Source organism: Accipiter gentilis, chromosome Z, assembly GCF_929443795.1.
Source record: "Accipiter gentilis chromosome Z, bAccGen1.1, whole genome shotgun sequence".
NCBI classification, from domain to species: Eukaryota; Metazoa; Chordata; class Aves; order Accipitriformes; family Accipitridae; genus Astur; species Astur gentilis.
In genome coordinates, this window is record NC_064919.1 from 803,233 (window position 1) to 821,387 (window position 18,155).

The 18,155-nt window shown below is 65.6% G+C and overlaps 2 protein-coding genes across 5 annotated transcripts; one reads left to right on the forward strand and one right to left on the reverse strand.

Annotated features, from left to right (window-relative positions):
- Nucleotides 1-114: 114 nt before the first annotated feature.
- On the forward strand, nt 115-6,659 carry EXOC3L2 (exocyst complex component 3 like 2). The gene is made up of 13 exons (XM_049794642.1): nt 115-137; nt 656-809; nt 1,416-1,848; nt 2,299-2,896; nt 3,275-3,389; nt 3,711-3,821; nt 4,131-4,231; nt 4,609-4,716; nt 4,822-4,957; nt 5,154-5,276; nt 5,349-5,504; nt 5,589-5,710; nt 6,401-6,659. Exons 1-13 carry the CDS (start codon nt 115-117, stop codon nt 6,657-6,659), a joined length of 2,439 nt encoding a protein of 812 aa, XP_049650599.1.
- Nucleotides 6,660-10,441: 3,782 nt separating this feature from the next.
- On the reverse strand, nt 10,442-17,211 carry FOSB (FosB proto-oncogene, AP-1 transcription factor subunit). Of its 4 annotated transcripts, none has more exons than XM_049795953.1 (4): nt 17,112-17,211; nt 14,440-14,721; nt 14,216-14,323; nt 10,442-12,730 (listed from the first exon to the last, which is right to left on the reverse strand). In XM_049795953.1, exons 2-4 carry the CDS (start codon nt 14,698-14,700, stop codon nt 12,311-12,313), a joined length of 789 nt encoding a protein of 262 aa, XP_049651910.1. In that variant the 5' UTR covers nt 14,701-14,721; nt 17,112-17,211; the 3' UTR covers nt 10,442-12,310. The 4 variants fall into 4 exon arrangements, with proteins under 4 accessions (XP_049651910.1, XP_049651909.1, XP_049651907.1 ...); XM_049795952.1 differs by lacking the exon at nt 17,112-17,211 and adding an exon at nt 16,281-16,486; XM_049795950.1 differs by lacking the exon at nt 17,112-17,211 and having other exon boundaries at nt 10,442-12,402; nt 12,572-12,730; nt 14,440-15,279.
- Nucleotides 17,212-18,155: the final 944 nt, after the last annotated feature.

Genomic DNA, 18,155 nt, shown 5'->3' on the forward strand with positions numbered 1-18,155 from the left:
CCACTGGGGTCCTGTCCCTGTGCCATGCTGGGTGAGACGTGCTCTCAGGTGAGAGGAGACAAGGGGCTTGGGGACAGGGTCGGGGTGGAAACATGGGACTTGGGGACAGGGGGAATGGGCATGGGGCTGAGGGACAGGTGAGCATGGGGACATGAGAGTTGGGCATGGGGACGTGGGACATGGGGTTCCCTGTGCCATCGGAGTCCTGTCCCTATGTCATGTCAGTGTCCCCCTGTGCTGTCGGGGTCCTATTTCTGTCCCATGCAGTGTCCCATCCCTCTGCCATGCCCATGTCCCCCTGTGCCATCGGGGTCCTGCCCTTGTGCCATGCCGGGGTCCCCCTGTGCCATGTCAGGTTTGTCCTGTGCCGCGTGGGGTCCTGTCCCGGCGCTCTGTGGTGTCTCCTGTGCCGTGGGGGGGTCTTGCCCTGTCCCATGCCCGTGTCCCCCCATGCCACTGGGGTCCCATCCGTGTGCCATGCCCGTGTCCCCCTGTGCCATCAGGCTCCCGTCCCCACGGCATCGGTCTCCCCCATGCCATCACTGCCCCATCCCCGTGCCATGCAGGGGGTGACCATCGTGCAAGGTGAGGTCCCCCCTCATCCTCCCCTCGTCCGTCTGTCCGTCCATCCCCCGCCCCGTCCCCGGTGACCCAGCGGAACCGGGGCTGACCCTGCCCCGGCGTGGGAGGCCGCACCGGGGAGGCGCTTCCTCAGGAAACCCCCCGGCCGCTGCCCGCCTGGCGTGGCCGCCGCCGCCAACATCGCCCGGTGTCGCCGCCGCGGCACCACCCGCATCTGCTACCGGGGGGTACGTGTGCCACGAGGGTCCCTGTCCGCCTGCGGGCTACCCACCAGGTTGTGGGGTACCCACCGGGCTGTGGGGCGCCCACCGTGCACGGGCACGCTCCTGGAAAGGGTGGGCATGCCGGCGGGGTGTGCGCTGAGGGGTTTTGCATGCTCGTGGCCGTGCGGGGTGCTCACAGGGGTGTGCAAGGAGGGGTGAGCACCCTCACAGGCTGCGTGGGTGCTCGTGGCGGCGAGGTGGGGGGCGTTGCACAGAGGAGTTGCGCGGTGCTCGTGGGGGTGTGGATGCTCGTGGACGGTCGTGCAAGCTTGCAGGCTGTGCCCGGAGGGGTTTTGCACGCTCACGAGTGCGTCGGTGCTGGCGGGGTGCGCGCGGAGGGGCGTGCGAGCTGGCAGGGCGTGCGTTAGCTTCGCACGCTCGCGGGTGCTCGCGGGGTGATTTGCACCCTCGTGGGGTTTTGCGCGCCCGCTTGCCCGGTGCGGATGCCCGGTGCCACCCTGTCTGAAGATCCAGGTGCCGTCCTGGATTTTGGGTGGGGGGTCAGGGTGCCAACCCTGGGTCCCAGCTACCCTTTGGGTGCCAGCCTGGGTGCCTGCTGCTGCCCCACAGGTCATGCCGCTGCTAAAGAAGACACCCAAGGAGGAGGAGGAGGATGGCGACCCCTTCGCCGCCAACCCCGAGAGCCGCTACCGCCGGCGGGCCACCCTGGAGCGCTTGGTGGGTCTGGCACCCTTTGGCCGTGCCCGCCGCCCCCCACCCAAAGACGAGGACGGGGACGGTGGCCGGGCACGGCGGCGGTCGGAAGATTTCGGGCTGTTGAGGCGGCTGCCGGGTCGGCGCAAGGCCAGCGTGGAGGCGCTGGCGGAGAGGCCGGTCCCCAAGCGCAGTTCGCTGCTGCGGCTGGCCCTGGGGACACGGGGACGGCGGGGCTCCGTGGGTGAGCGCCCGCCGACAGTGGAGAGCGAGGAGGTGTCCGACGGGGACCAGGATGGCGGGGGACAGCGGCAGGAGGGGCGAGGGAAGGCCAGGGAGCCGCTCTCGGGTGAGAGGGGACGAGGGGCTTGGGGACGGGATCGGGGTGGGGGGGACACGCAGGACTTGGGGACATGGGGAATGGGCATGGGGGCGAGGGACAGGTGAGGATGGGGACATGGGATGTGGGGATGGGGACATGGGATGTGTTGGCGTGGGGACATGGGCACAGGGATGGGGACATGGGACGTGTTGGCATGGCGATATGGGCACGGGGACGTGGGACATGGGGATGGGGACATGGGGATGGGGACACGGGGACATTAGAGGACATGGGGAACCATGGAACGTGGGGCGTGGGGCCGCAGGAGGACATGGGACATGGAGGGACACTGGCATAGGGGTTGTGGGACATGGGACCACAGGGCGCATGGGACACCATGAGATGGGGATGCGTGCCACGGGTGGCCTCGGGTGCCATCAGAGCACCCATGGGTGCCCCCCCCCCCCCCTTTAAAAGTGCTGGAGATCCTGGAGCTGATCCAGCGGCGGGAGCTGGTGGCAGCCGACGAGCAGATCATCGCACTGGAGGCAGAGTGCGTGGCCTCGTCCCCGTCCCCTGTCCCCACGGCCGGGCGGCAAGCGCGGGACGTGGCCCTGCTCTACGAGGCGCTGCTGGCGCAGCTCTGGGCGGTGGTGGGCGAAGCGGTGCCCGCCGGCCGCCCTTACCCTCCCTTGCGCTCGGTGATCCGGGTGCTGGAGCAGGAGGAGGCGGCCGATGGCCGGCACCCACCGGGCACCCCAGGGCGCCCGCGTGCCCTGCGGCGTCGCTGGCAGGAGGCGGTGGGACGGGCGGCGGGAGAGAGGTTGGCACAGGTGGCGCCCGCCGCCGGGTTGGGCGCGCGGTTGGCGGCGCTGGCGGGTCGGTTGGTGGGCGATCTGGGCGCCGTGCGGTGCCACGTGGCACCTGCTTACCCCCCCGAGTACGGCGCCTTCGGGGTCTACGCCCGTGGGTACCACCGGGCGCTGGCGCAGCAGCTGGGAGCGCTGGCGCAGAGACCCCTCGCCGTGCCCGACCTCTACCTGCTACTCGACTGGCACAGCAACACCTACCCCAGGTGAGACCCGCCCCCCGGCACCCGCTGTCACCCGTGGGACCCCACAGCTTCTGTCCCCGTCCCCCCCAGCACACTGGGCACCCCAAGCCACCCATGGGACCCTGCAGCATCCACACTCACAGCACAGTGGGCACACTCTGCCACCTGCTGTCACCCGTGGGACACCCCCCCCCCCCCCCCGGCAAGTTGGGCACCCTGTGGCAACCAGTGTCACCCATGGGACCCCACAGCATCCGAAACCGTGGCATGCTGGGCACCCTGTGGTGCCCATGGGACCCTTTGGCACGCTGGGCACCCCTAGGGCTGTCCCCTGGGTGGCGGTGGGTTCTAGGCACCCCAGTGCCACCCTGGTGGGTGCTGAGGTCCTTGTGCCTGCAGGGAGGTGCTGGGGCACCCTGAGGTGGGGGCACTACTGCAGGCGCAGGCGCTGGGGCCCCTCTTGCCCCCCGAGACTCAGCGCAGCCTCGAGAGCTCCTGCATTGCTGCCGTCAAGGTACGGGCACTGGGATGGGCAAAGGATGGGACCCGGGATGGGAGCATGATGGGCACCAGGGTGGCACTGGTGCTGGCACTGGGATGGGCATGTGATGGGCACCGTGGTGGCACTGAAATGGGCACCAGGATGGGCACCAGGGTGGCACTGGGATGGGCACAGAGTGGGCACCGTGGTGGCACAGAAATGGGCACCAGGATGGGCACCAGGGTGGCACTGGGACAGGCACAGGGGCTGTCCCGGAGCTGCGGGCTAGCAGGGGACCCTGCACCCTGCTGTGCCCACACCTGCTGTCCCCATGCCCGCTGTGCCCTGTGCCAGGCGAAGGTGGAGGTGGCAGTGGCTCAGGAGCTGCAGCTCAGCGAGGACACATGGGCAGAGGAGGCCTCCAGCCAGGAGCTGCAGGAGGGGCTGGCCACCCGCGTCACTGGGGTACGGGCATGGACACGGCGCCCACCGGGCACCTACACCTGAGGGACACCCCCCAGCTCTCTCCTCTGGGCCCATCCCCTGGGGACCCAGGGCTCTGCGGGGTGACCCACAGCCCCGTAGGCGTGCTGGGGTCACTGGGCACCCCATAGAGACACCAAAGTGCCCGGGTACCCCATACAGATGCCAAGGTGCCCCAAGGGGATGGTGGAGTTGTTGGTACCCCAGGGGATGCCACAGTGGTGGCCGTGTCCCCGGGGTACAGCGGGGTGGTGGCCGTGCCCCCACCCCCAGCACTGTCTGTGCCCACAGCTGCTGCGGGCACACGTGGACCGAGCCCCCCAGATCACCCCTGAGTTTGGCATGGAGATGGCACACAGCCTCCTGGGCGTGCTGGTGGCCTTTTTGCACAGGTGGGCATGGGGACATGAGGGGACAAAGGGGGACACATGGGGATATGGGGGGACAAGGGATGGGCATGGGTATGTGGGGGCACGGGGAGACCGGGCATGGATATGGGGACATGGGTACATCAGGACAGCAGATGAGCACAGGAACATGGGGACATGAGGGGGCAGGAGCTGGGCACGGGGACACAGGGATATGGTGGGGGGACAGGGGATGGGCACGGGGACGTGGGTGTCATGGGGGGACAGGAGCCACAGGACAGAGCTGGGATGGCCATGGGGGGGCAGAGGGGGCGCAGGACGAGTGCGCACCAGGGCCCTAGGTCCCCTGGGTGCCGGGTCCCCAGGGTGCCAGCACGGGTGACCTGTCTGGGTGCCCTCAGTTTCCAGCGGAAGGTGGAGCGGTTCCTAGAGGCTCCCGGCGAAGCCACCCCACCTGACGGTGCCACCGGCCGTGCCATCGCCCTGGTCAACTGCTGCCCTCCCTTCAGGTGAGGGCACCCCGAACCCCCCCCCCCCACACACTCTTCCCAGGTCCCTCGGGTGCTCGGGATGCTCAGGGTCCCCAGCAGCACCCACTGACATCCCTGCGGCAGGACCTTTGCCGAGCGCCTGGCGCAGTTCGGTCATCCGGAGAGCGAGGAGCCCCGACGCCAGGCCCACGCCGCCCTGGACAAGGTGACCCGGCTTTGCAACCACGTCCTCACCCAACGCCTCTTCGAGGATCTCAAGGTGCCCATGCGGCGCGGGACAGCCCGGGGAGGGGACGGCCAGCGCGGTGCACCAGGGTGCTGGGCAGGGTGCCCATCAGTTGTGCACCGAGCCGGGTGATGCCCACGGGTGCAATGCTCCGAGTGGCCTCCCACCCCACGGGTGCCACCCGTGGGTGCCGGGACAGCTGCCCACCCCAAGCTGCTCCCCCCCCCAGCCCTACTTCAACAAGCTGATGAAGCGCAAGTGGCTGACCAGCTCCGAGGCTTTCGACACCATCGTGATGCTCATCACCAGCTTCACCCAGAAGCTGCGTCCGCTGCGCCCTGAGCCCTACCAGGTGGGTGCCAGGTTTGAGGCCGCCGGGATCCAACGCCATCACCGGCGGCTTCTGCTGACCCTTGTGCCGCAGGTGCTGGTGAGCGAGGTGCACCGGCGGGTGCTCATCGAGTACGTGCGGCCGCTGCTGCAGGTGCGCTTGGTCTGCACCTCGGCCAAGATGCGCGCCCGGGTGGCCGCCCGCCTTGGGGATGAAGCTCGCCAGCTCCGCGAGCTCTTCAGCCGCTTGGTGAGACTCTGTCCATCCCCACCCTGGCACCCTTGGGTGCTTCTCGGATGGGGGTGACGGCACTGAGGTCCTCTGCGCTGGCAGGATTCGGCCTCACCCTGGCTGGATTCGGTGGTGCCGAGGTTGAGGGAGCTGCTGGTGCTGGAGGACACGGCGGCGCTGCAGATGGAGGTGGGCGTCCTGGTGAGGGACTTCCCCGATGTCCGGTGAGTGCTGGCACCCGGCGGAGTGGCAGTGGGGTGGCACGGCCAGGCAGGACACCGTGGCCCCATGGGGACAAGAGTGGGGTGGCATGCATCCCCACAGGGACAGGAATGGGGTCTCACATGTCCCTGTGGCCACCACAGCAGGGTGGCACGGCCAGGCGAGATGCCACCTCCCTGTAGGGACAGGGGCAGGACACGGTGTCCCCATGGGGACCAAAGCGGGGTGACAGGACGCCGCGTCCGTCCTTCCCGGCAGCACCCGCCCCGCTGCCGGTCCCTCCTGGCTGCCCGCCGGGAAGCGGCCGTGGCCTCGCGCCAAGTCCCCTCCCCGTCCCCGAGTCCCCTGGGGGGCTGGTGGCACGCGCGGGCCCGGCAGGATGCCGCCACTTCGGGGGCTTTAAATAGAACCAGCGCTGGCTGCAACTGGTACCAGTTAAACCTGGGACCAGGCTTCGCCCCAGAGCTGGGTCTAGTGCCACGCACCAAAAGTGGGTGCAATGCTGCACCCCAAATGTGGGTGCGTCAGGGTGCTCCAAAGCTGGATGTGCTGCTGCACCCCAAATCTGGGTGCGTGCCTCTCCCTAGACATGGGTGCATCGCTACACCCCAAATCTGCGCGCATGCCTCTCCCAGGGGACCGGGGTGCCCAGCAGTGGGTGTCCCCGTCCCCTAAGCGTCCCTGTCCCGCAGACGGAAGCACGTGGCGGCGGTGCTGGACGTGCGGGGGCTGCGGAGCCAGGCGGCGCGGCAGGAGATCCTGGGGGTGGTACAGGACCTGGAGCAGAACGAGACCGAGCCGGGGCTGCCGCGCCAACGCGCCTTCTTCTCCGAGCTGACCGTGGCCCGCGAGGTGCGATGTCTGCCCTTCCACCTGCCGCGCCTGGCACGTCTCTCCCGCCTGCGCCTGCGTCGCCCGCACCCCCAGCGCCCCGGCCAGGCACGGCTCTGAGCGCCCACGACCACGGGTGGGTGCGGCGAGGCACCCCCGGAGCTGGGTGCTCACCTCCCGCATCGCCCCGGCCATGCTCGGAGAGCCCCCCCCAGAGCTGGGGTGGGGTAGGGGGTCTGTGCTGCCCCAGCTCGGAGCCTGCCCCGGCGCTGTGTATAAATGGTGTGTCAATGCTGTAAATTAACACCAGAGCCAGTCCTCGTCCTTCGTTCTCGCTCCGGGTCCTCGTGCATGGGGACAGCGGTCATGGGGCCACCATGTGCACAGGGGATGGGGGACACGAGACCGTCCCCATGCACAGGGGATGGGGGACACGGGACCGTCCCCATGCACAGGGGACATGGGACCATCGCCGTGCAGAGGGGATGGGGGACACAGCACTGTCCCCGTGCACAGGGGATGGGGGACATGGGACTGTCCTCACGGACAGGGGATGGGGGACATGGCACTGTCCCCATGCACAGGGGATGGGGGACACAGGACCGTCCTCGTGCGGGAGCCGGTTCTTCGTGCGAGGCCATGAGAGGCCTCGTCCCGTGGTGACCGCTCCGGGGGGGGGAGGAAGGAAAGGGCCGCCGGTGCCTCGCCGGGAAGCCACTGCGGGGGGGGGGGGGGGGGGACACATACACACACAACGGCCCTTCCCGGCATGGGGGGGACACCCAGCCGGACCCAGACGGGTGGCAGGGGGTTGGGGACAGCATGGCTTGGCCAAGGGCAGGATCAGGCCCTGGGGGGGTAGGGGGGGGAAGCCACCCTGGCCCTACTCCATCCCGCCCCACCCTGCCTCGGCGCCCGGATCTGGCGCCTCATGGGACACCTTGTCCCCCCACCCCCAGCGCTGGAAAATGGAGCGGGGGGGGGACTGGATGGGGCCAGGATATGGCCACCCCCCCGTCCCACTTACCACCCGCCACCCCCAGAGCATCGTCACCCACTGCTGTGATGAGCTCGTTGAGTCTCAGCATATCCTGAGAGGGGGGGGGGCATGGATGAGGCCACCGTGTGCCCCCCTATTCCCCCCCCCCCACTCCTCCCGTGTCAAAAATAGGCGAGTGCTGGATCCGGCCAGGAAGGAGCGAGAGCTAAAAATAAGTGGCCCCGGCGCAGCCGCGGCGGGAGCGGGGCCAGGGTCACTGTCCCCCGTGCCGTGGGAAGGGGACAGTGGCGGCAGGGGCGGAAGCAGCAGCGCCGGGCAGGAGCAGCGGGAAGGGACCCGGAGACCTGGGGAGGGACAGGGGTGGCCCCCGTGCAGGGATGGGGCATGGAATGTCATGCAATGTGGGTGCGGGTGGCATGGGGATGGGAATGTGGGGATAAGGATGTCACCGTGCCCAGATAAATGGGGACAGGGATGGGACCATGACCAGACACATGGGGAGAAGGAGGTCACTGTGTCGGGATGCACGTGAATGGGGCTAGGACCACGCAGATACATGGGGACAGGGATGGGACCATGCCAGGACACATGGGGACAGGGATGGGACCACACGGGGACACATGGGGATGGATCCCATCTTGTAGGGACACATGGGGACAGGGATGGGACCACACGGGGACACATGGGGATGGATTCCACCTTGTAGGGACACATGGGGACAGGGATGGGACCACACGGGGACACATGGGGATGGATCCCATCTTGTAGGGACACATGGGGACAGGGATGGGACCACACGGGGACACATGGGGATGGATCCCATCGTGTAGGGACACATGGGGACAGGGATGGGACCACACGGGGACACATGGGGATGGATCCCATCTTGTAGGGACACATGGGGACAGGGATGGGACCACACGGGGACACATGGGGATGGATCCCACCTTGTAGGGACACATGGGGACAGGGATGGGACCACACGGGGACACATGGGGATGGATTCCACCTTGTAGGGACACATGGGGACAGGGATGGGACCACACGGGGACACATGGGGATGGATTCCACCTTGTAGGGACACATGGGGACAGGGATGGGACCACACGGGGTCACATGGGGATGGATCCCATCTTGTAGGGACACATGGGGACAGGGATGGTAGCGTATAGATACATGGGGACAGGGACCCTCATTGTCCCCACGGTCCCTGAGTGCATCCCCAGGCGCCGGCGGGGGATGACACCCACCCCAGGGTGTGCCCAGCACGTTCTGGTGTGTCCTGGCATGTCCTGGTGTCTTCCATGTGCCAGCCCCAGCATGAATCACCAGGCGCCTGACGTCAAGGCCTTGGTGGAAGGAAGGAAACCACCCCCCCGGCAGCACGGCTGGGGCGTCGGGGGGACTCCCCCCAATGCAACATGATGATACAGCCCCTCCCAGCACCCAGATGGGCAGAGGACCCCCCGAGACTGGATAAGGACTCCCTCAGACTGGGCAAGGACACCCCAAAGTGGTCAAGGACCCCGCCCCAGACTGAGCAGGCATCCCCTGAACTGGTCAAGGACCCCCTGCAAATTGAGCAGTGTACCCCCAAACTGGGCACAGACCCACCCCAAACTGGGAACAGACACCCCAAACTGGGCACAGACACCCTGCCACCTGGGTAATACACCCACCAAACTGGGAACAGATCCCCCCAAACTGGGTACAGACACCCTCCCAGCTGTCTAGTACACACCCCAAACTGGGCGAGGACCCCCCAAAATCGATACGGACCACCCAAACTGGGTACAGACACCCTCCCAGCTGGGTAATACACCCCCTAAACTGAGAACGGACCCCACAAACTGGGCAAGGACCTCCCCAAACTGGGCACAGACACCATCCCAGCTGGGTAATACACCCCCCAGACTGGGAATGGATCACCCAAACTGGGCTTGGACTCTCCCAAACTGGGCACAGACACCCTCCCAGCTGGGTAATACACCCCCTAAACTGAGAACGGACCCCACAAACTGGGTGAGGACCCCCCAAACTGGGCACAGACACCATGCCACCTGGGTAATACACCCCCCAAACTGGGAATGGATCACCCAAACTGGGCTCGGCCCTCCCAAACCGGGCACAGACACCCTCTCAGCTGGGTAATACACTCTCCAAACTGGGAACGGACCCCCCCCAAACTGGGCAAGGCCCCCTCCTCGCCCCGGTCTCTTGGTGCTGCCTCCCCCTGGCGCTCACCCGCGGGACTGCAGGCACCGGGGGCGGGGCTTGAGCGGTGGGGGCGTGGCTTGGAAAGGTGTGGCCCTTCATAACCGTGGCTACAAGGCCCGCCCATCTTTACAGTTGATTGGCAGTCAGGTGGGCCAATGGGGAGACATGCCCCAAAAGCTCCAGGTCCCCTGGCATCTCTGACCCACGGGCTCCTTGTCCCCATGGCTCCACGTCTCCCTGAAGCTCCCTGACGCACAAGCTCCATGTGCCCAGGAATGTTCATGTCCTCAGGAATCACGGAATGGTTTGGGTTGGAAGGGACCTTAAAGACCATCTAGTTCCAACCCCCCTGCCATGGGCAGGGACCCCTTCCACCAGACCAGGTTGCTCCAAGCTCCCCCAACCTGGCCCTGAACACTGCCAGGGATGGGGCAGCCACAACCTCTCTGGGCAACCTGTTCCTTGGCTTCATCACCTTGGTGCTCCCTGTCCCTCCCTTTGCCCCCAAGGACCCACAACCTTTGGCCCATGTCCCCAAGGACACCATGGAAATGTACTCCTCAACCCACAGCCACCACGTCCCCAGAGGATCCCCAATTCATTTTCTCCACAAGAATCCCTCGGTGGCCATAGGTCCCCATAAGGTGCCACCCTTCTGGCAAGAAAGAAGAGACATAGGGCCAATCTGAAGCTGCTTTATTGGCCACGTTAGGATGGGTTGAGCGCGGACACGGGGGCTAAGCTGGCCCCAGAACAGTCACAAATACAGCACAGGCAATAATAATAATAATAACAATAATAATAATAATAATAAAAAATTAAACATCTCCTGGGGGCTGGCAGCCCCACGCAACAAAAATATATATATATAATATAGAGAGAGGACAGAGTCAACGCACTGGCAAAGCTTGGTCACAAGAGAGGGACGGCGCAGGTTTGGGGACACCGGAGCCACCAGCGGGACCCGTGCAGGCAGGGTGGATGGGGCAGAGCCGTTCACAGTTGGGTGGGGGACAAGCAGGGTGGGAATCCACCCAACATTGTGGGTGCTGGAGAGGTGGCCTGGAGGCCCAGCATCAGCAGTGGGGCTGGGACACCCAAGAGGGATGGGGACATGGAGTGTGGACACCATAGCGGGGGTGGAGACAACACAGACACCCCCCCCCCACCCCCAGCATGATGAAGATTTGGCAGGGGCACCTCCAGGGTGATGGAGATGCTGCAAAGACCCCCCTAGGGCAATTGGGGACACAGCAGAGACATCTCCAGGGTGACTGAGATGCTGCAAGGACCCCATGGCATGGTGCAGCTGTGGCACAGACACCTCTAAGGTGATGAAGATGCCACAGGGACTATCCAAGGGAGATGGAGATGCAGCATGGACACCTCTAGGGTGAAGGACATGCCACATAGATCCCCCCTCAGGATGATGGAGATGACAGACATCTCCAGTCTAGAAGAAATGACACAGGGACCTTCCTGGAGTGAGGGAGATACAGCACGGCCATCTCCAAAGTGATGGAGATGGCACAGGGACTCCCCTCAGGACAATAGAGATCAGGCACAGACACCTCTAAGGTATCATAGATGCCACAGGGATCTTCCTAGGGTGACTGAGATCGGGCATGGACATCTCCAGAGTGAAGGAGATGCTGCATGAATCCCCATGGAATGACGGGGATCAGGGACGGACACCTCTCAGGTGATGGAAACACCACAGGGACATTCCCAGGGTGGTGGAAATCAGGCATGGACATCTCCAAAGGGATGGAGATGCTGCATGAATCCCCATGGAATGATGGGGATCAGGGACGGACACCTCTAAGGTGATGGAAACACCACAGGGACATTCCCAGGGTGGTGGAAATCAGGCATGGACATCTCCAAAGGGATGGAGATGCTGCATGAATCCCCATGGAATGATGGGGATCAGGGACAGAACACCTCTAAGGTGATGGAAACACCACAGGGACATTCCCAGGGTGATAGAAATCAGGCATGGACATCTCCAAAGGGATGGAGATGCTGCATGAATCCCCATGGAATGATGGGGATCAGGGACGGACACCTCTAAGGTGATGGAGACACCACAGGGACATTCCCAGGGCGATGGAAATCAGGCATGGACATCTCCAAAGGGATGGAGATGCTGCGCAAAACCTCATGGGGTGGTGTGGATCAGGCACAGACACCTCTAAGGCAATGGACATGACAAAGGGACCTCCCCGGGTGGTGGAAATTGGGCAGGAACATCTCCAAAGGGATGGAGACGCTGCATGAACCCCCATGAGATGATGGGGATTGGGGACAGACACCTCTAAAGCAGCTGGGACGCCGCAGGAACGATGGAGACACATCATGGACACCTCCAACACACCAGCCCCATCACTGACATCTTGCATTCAGGCACCAAAGCTGCCCTTCAGCCTCACCAACACCCCAACCCCTGGGCCAACCAATAAAAAAAAAAAAAAAAAAGGGGGGGGGGGAGCCAAAAACCACAAAAAACACCACCCGGGGAGGGAGGAGGTGCCCATTTTTGGGGGGACCCCGTTCACAACGCGAGGAGCGAGGGAGAATTCAAGGAGTCCGAGGACTGGTCGCTGCTGCTGCTCCGCTGATGCGAGGCTCCGCAGGTGGTTCCCTCTGGGTGGGTGAACACAAACGAAGACGTATAGGATGGGTTAGGTGGCCCTGAGGGGACCCCGGGCGCGAAGCAGCAGCTGGGGAAGGGGCCCTGGGCGCTCGGCTGGAACGGACCCGGGGGTAGGAAGGCGACGGTCCCCGCCGGCTCTTCCTTGCCCAGGGTGCTCACCTCGGCGGGGCCGGCACCCAAGGAGCCGACATCCTCGAAGGGGAGCTTGCAGGCAGGGGCATGGGCCACCAGGACGAACTCCAGCCGTTCCTTCTCCTTCTGCAGCTCGGCGATCTCCGACTCCAGCTCGGCTTTCTCCTCCTCCAACTGGTCCGTTTCCTGAAGTGACAGTGGGGTGGGGTGAGATGGGCTGCGGGGGATGCCACTATCCATCTGTCCGCCCCCCCCCCGCCCCAACCCAAGCCCTGGGGACATCCTGGCCTCCAGGATGGGGTCGTTCCTCCCTCCAGCATCGCTGGCTACCTATACATCCCCCCCGATGTCCCCTGCTCATGGGGACAGCACCACCCCATCCAGCATCCCCAGATCTCCACCTGTCCCCCCTCTAACATCCCTTGCTCATGAGGACAGCATTGTCCCCCTCCAGCATCCCTGGGTGTCCACCTGTCCCCCTCTGATGTCCCCCTGCTCCCAGGGATGGCATCCTCCTCCAGCACCCCTGTGTGCTCTTCCCCCATGTCCCCGGCTCCTGGGGATGGCATTGGCCCCCTCAGACATCCCTGGGCATCACTCTGTCTCCTCTGATGTCCCCAGGATCTGGGGACGTTGCTGTCCCCTCTGGACATTGAGCTGTCCTCCTCTGCCATTCCCAGCTGCCAGGAGTGGTCCCCTTCTCTGATGTCCCTGGTTCTTGGGATATATCCCCCCTCCAACATCCCTGGCCATCAGTCTGTCCCCTTTGATGTCCCCAGCTCCCAGGGACAGTCTTGGTCCTCTGCAATGTCATCATCCCCAGGCATCAGGCTGTCCCCCTCCGAAGTTCCCAGCTCCTGGGAACAGTGATGCCTCCCTCCAAGGTCCCTGGCTCCCCGAGATCTGCACCTATAGGGAAACTGGCCTGTCCCTCTCTGATGTCCCCAGCTCCCAGGGACATCATTGTCCCCTTCCAGTGTCCCTTGATCCTGGGGACACTGTTGTCCCCATCCAAGCTTCCCAGCTCTTCAGGGCAGGCACCCATAGGCATCCATCTGTCCCTTCCAACACGGCCAGGTCCTGGGGACATCAACCCCTCTGGTGTCCCTTGGTTTTGGGGACAGCACTGTCCCCCTCTAGTGTCCCCAGCTCCCTGGAATCAGGGTCTTCAGGCATCAGCCTGTCCTCCTGTGATGTCCCCAGCTCTGAGGTTACCATCATCCCTTTCCAGTGCCCCTTGGTCCCGAGGACACCACAATTCCCATCTAATGACCCCAGCTCCCCAGGATCTGCATCCGTGGGCATCACTCTGTCCCACTCAAACACATCGAATTCCTGGGGACATTGTCAGCCCCTTTGTGTCCCTTGGCCCTGGGGATACCACTTTCCCCATCTAATGTCCCCATTTGCTCCTATAGGCATCAACCTATCCCCTTCCAACAAGCCCAAGTCAACCATCTCCTTCCAATGTCCCCATGACCTGGGGACACCACTGTCCCTAGATGTCCCTGGAGACCTGCCCCCATAGACATCAACCCCATCCCTCCTGTGATGTCCTCAGCCATTGGGGACATTGCCATCCCTCCACCATTCCAGAGAGCCACTACTGCCCCCTCAGACACTCCCAGCTGTGGTGACACCACCATCCCCAGTGTGTCCCCAAGCACTCACCGCCTGCAGCCGATCCGTCAGCTCCCGGCGCCGGTTACGGCACTTGGCTGCTGCCAACTTGTTCCTCTCCCGCCGCACCCGGCGCTTCTCCTCCTCCTCTGGCGTCAGCTGCCAGAGGGACAAGACCATTAGCCAGCTGCCACCCATGTCCCCAGGGTCCCACAACCCTCTGGGTCACAACCCCCCCACCACCCACCCACTCAGGGGATAAGGACGCCACTCACCGTCTCCTCGCGGCTGCGCCGGGGACGGGCGCGAGCAGGACGTGCCGGCGGTGCTGCCGGCCCTGTGGCAAAGGCACCCATGCCCGGCGTAGAGTAGCTGGGTCCTGGGAGGTCATAGGGATCGACGGGAGGGGGGTGCGCCATGGGTGCCCCTGGGGGCTGCGACTGGGCTACCGAGGAGATGAGGGTGGGCTGCACCAGCCACTGCAGGTCCTGGCTGGTGGTGATGGCCGTCACCGTGGGCACGAAGGAGCCGGGCATGTCCCCCAGGCCGCTGCACTCCTGTGGAGATGGGGGGGGGGGGGTTAGACCCTGCCTGACAGCACCTTTGGCACTGCCACCCTCCCGCTTTGCGCCACAGCCTTGTGCCCCATCACCGACGTGCAATGCCCTCGTGTCCCCAGCAGTGACACACAAAAGCCCCCCAGCACTGACGCACGATACCCTTGTGCCCCTGGCACCAACGTGGTGCAAGAGCTCCCTGGCACCGACGCACAATGATCCCTGACCTGCAAAAGTTCCCTGGCACTGATGCACAATGCCCTCGTGCCCCGGCACCGATGTACAAACACTTCCTGGCACCGACGAGCTCCCCAGCACTGATGCCTGACGCCCTTGTGCCCCTGACACCAACATGCCATATGCCCTCAGGCCCCTGGCACAGATGTGCAAGCCCTTCCAGGCACCAACACGCGATGCCCTCGTGCCTCTGGCACCCACGTGCAAGACCTCCCTGGCACCACTGTGCAATGACCTTGTGCCCCCAGCACAGACGTGCAAGAGCATCCTAAAACCCGTGCACGACACCCTCGTGCCCCTGGTACCCATATGCAAGGCTCCCTGTCCCCCACCAGCAAAGTACAAGAACCCCCCCCCAGCCCTGATGCACGAGGCCCTTGTGCCTCTGGCATTGTTGCATGAGGTCCCCAGCACTTGTGCACCGACGTGCAACCCCCACTCCCCCCAGGCCTTGCACACAAGGGCCCCAGCACTCAGCTGAGGGTGCCCCTGGCCCCCCCCCAGGGGCAACCCTTCTGCCTTCAAGCTGTTTGCAGCTGGCAGCACCCCCCTTCACTGCACCACGACACCCCCGCTTTGCACCAGGACCTCGCACACTGCTGGCGCACCCCAAAGGCGTTGTGGGGAGTGTGGGGGGGGGTGTCTGAGGGGACCCCCCCCAAAAATCGCACCAGGACCCAAATCCCACATGGGGAGGGGGGGAAGGGCACTGAGCCCCCCTCCTCCCCTTTTCCCGGTTGCACCGGGACCCGGTGTATGTGTGGGCGGGGGTGTGTTGCACCGGGAGGGGCGGGATGCATCGCTGCCCCACCCCCCCGATTCCCACGGGGGGGAGGACCTGCACCGACCACGAACCGGCTAACCCCGGGTTGCACAGAGACCCGAATGGGAGGGGGTGCACTGAACTCTCCCCCCCACCCCCTCCCGCCCCCCAGGTTGCACCGGGACCCGGCTGGGCCGGGGGTGGTGGTGGTGGGAAATACACCGACTCCCTCCCAGTTCACGCGTGGGACGAGCCCGATCCGCAGCAGCGCGCCAGCGCCGGCGGGGGTGGGGGCGTGGCCTATCCGCGCGGTGGGCGTGGCCGCGCGGTGAGGGGGCGTCTCCCGCCCCCTTAGCAACAGAGGGGGGCGGCCCTCCGGCGTTCCAAAATAAACCCGCGCGCCGCCGTACGTGCGCCGCGTCATCACGGAGGGTTCCAACGCGTCACGCGTTTACGCACGACCCCGCCCCCTTGGCGCCACTCTTTCCCGCCCCCCCCCCCCCCCCCCCGCCAACTCCCCCTCCCCTTTGGAGGCCCGGTGCCGAGAGAAGCTTCTCACCTGCGCGGCCGCCGCCGCCGCCGGGCTCCCGAAGGAATCGACCGAGGAGAGGTACTGGGATTCGGCGGAGGGAGAGGAACTGCAGCGGGAACCCGAGTCGTAGTCACCGGGGAAACCTTGGTACATGGCCCCGGGGGCGCGGGGGCCGCCCCGCCACGCCAAGGCTGCGGGGTCAGGCTACCGGCATCCCGGTTTAGCGAGCAATCTCTCCCACCCCACCCGCCCCGCCCCCCGCACCCGCTTCTCTCTTCCCCTCGCCGGTTTGGGGTGACGGTTTCGGCGGTCGGGGGAGGCTCTCGGTGCAAGGGTCCCGCTCCGGTCTACCGTCCCGCGGGAAATGCCGGTGAGCGGCTACGAGCCCCGGTGCGCTCGTCCCAGGCTCTGGTTTGCCGGTGCAAAGTCTCGGTGCGCCGCTACAAGCTCCGGTGCATCCGTGGCAGACGCCGGCTCGCCAGTACAAAGTCCCGGTGCAGCCGTCCCAGGCTCCGGTTCGCTGCTACGAGCCCCGGCGTATCCGTCCCAGGCTGCAGTTATCCGGTAAAAAGCCCCGGTGCACCGCTACGAGCCCCGGTGCATCCGTCCCAGGCTCCGGTTCTCCGGTGCAAAGTCCCGGTTCGCCGCTATAAGCCCCGGTACATCCGTTCCCAAGCTCCGGTTCTCTGGTGCAAAGTCCCGGTTCGCCGCTATAAGCCTCGGTAAATCCGTTCCCAGGTCTCCGGTTCAGCCGCTACCAGCCCCGGTACATCCACTCCCCAGCTCCGCCGGTGCAAAGTGCCGGTGACGCTCCCGCCGCTTCCCCCGGTGTCCGCTTTTTATGAATGAACCGCTCACCGCCGCGCCGCCGCTTTATACGGCGGCGTCCCGCCCCCTGCGCTGACGTCACGCCCGCCGCCGCCGCCGCTCCGGGACCCCCGGGACCCCCCCGACACCGCCGCCGCCGTTGCCGCCGCTGTTCTGCGGCCCTGGGAGCCGCCGCCGCCGTTAAGAGGCTCCGCGGCGGGCGGGGAACGGGGGGGATCCCTCGCTCCGCCCCTCCGGAGTTCCTGTGACGCAATTAGCCATATATGGGCTTGTCTCGGAGTGTTTGTTTGGTATCCTAGCAATGACGTCACAGGGAATCCCTTCGCCGCCGCCGCCGCCGAAACGCGTATTAATAGAAACGGGCGCCGCGGTTCTAGAAACGGCCTGAACCGTCCGGGGCGACGGCCCCGCACCCCCGGTAACCCCCTCCGTAGCCCCCCCCAGACCCTCCCCCCAACCCTGTCACCCCCCTCCCCCCCCCCGGTAATGCCCCCCCCGGGACACCCCCCATCCCCAATAACACCCCTCCCCGGGACCCCTTTCCCACGCGGTGACACACACCCCCCCCGGTGAGCTCTCGGTATCCCTTTTCCCCCCGCCGGTAACCTGCCCCCAGTGCTCCTTCCCCACCCGGTGACCCCTCCCGTAACCCCCGCCCCGGGATTCCCCCCGCCCCAGCACGTGGTGCCGCGGCCCAAAGCACCGTCCCGGGGTGGGGTGTCCCGGTAGCGGGGGGGAGGATGGGGACCGGACTGCAGGGACCCGGTACCGGGGCGATGGGAAACGCTCCCCGGGATGTTACTGGTACCGGACTGCACAGCACCGGGAGGGGGCCGGTATGGGGGGTCCCGGTACCGGGGCAAGGGGTATTTTCCCTAGGGGCGTTACCGGTACGGGGCTGCAGAGCACCGGGGGGTCCCGGTAGCGGGGCAAATGGGACCCCCTCCACCTCCAGTGCGCCACCGGGGGTGGGCTACAGAGCACCGCGGAGCCTCCGGGTGGTGGGTTCCCGGTACCGTCCCCATCCCCCGCAGTCCCGGGACGGGCACGGGAGGGGGGCGGTCCGGGTATAGA

Excerpts from the sequence above, each read along its gene's own strand:
- EXOC3L2 (XM_049794642.1), top strand. The coding sequence starts at position 115 with ATGGGCATGGGGCTGAGGGACAG. Across the intron at positions 4,958-5,153 it reads GCCTCTTCGAGGATCTCAAG|CCCTACTTCAACAAGCTGAT; the intron begins GTGCCCATGCGG and ends TCCCCCCCCCAG. Across the intron at positions 5,505-5,588 it reads GCGAGCTCTTCAGCCGCTTG|GATTCGGCCTCACCCTGGCT; the intron begins GTGAGACTCTGT and ends CTGCGCTGGCAG.
- FOSB (XM_049795949.1), bottom strand. The coding sequence starts at position 15,267 with ATGGGTACCAGGGGCACGAGGGTGTCGTGCACGGGTTTTAGGATGCTC. Across the intron at positions 14,324-14,439 it reads GGCGCAGCCGCGAGGAGACG|CTGACGCCAGAGGAGGAGGA; the intron begins GTGAGTGGCGTC and ends TCCCTCTGGCAG. Across the intron at positions 12,731-14,215 it reads TGACGGATCGGCTGCAGGCG|GAAACGGACCAGTTGGAGGA; the intron begins GTGAGTGCTTGG and ends CTGTCACTTCAG.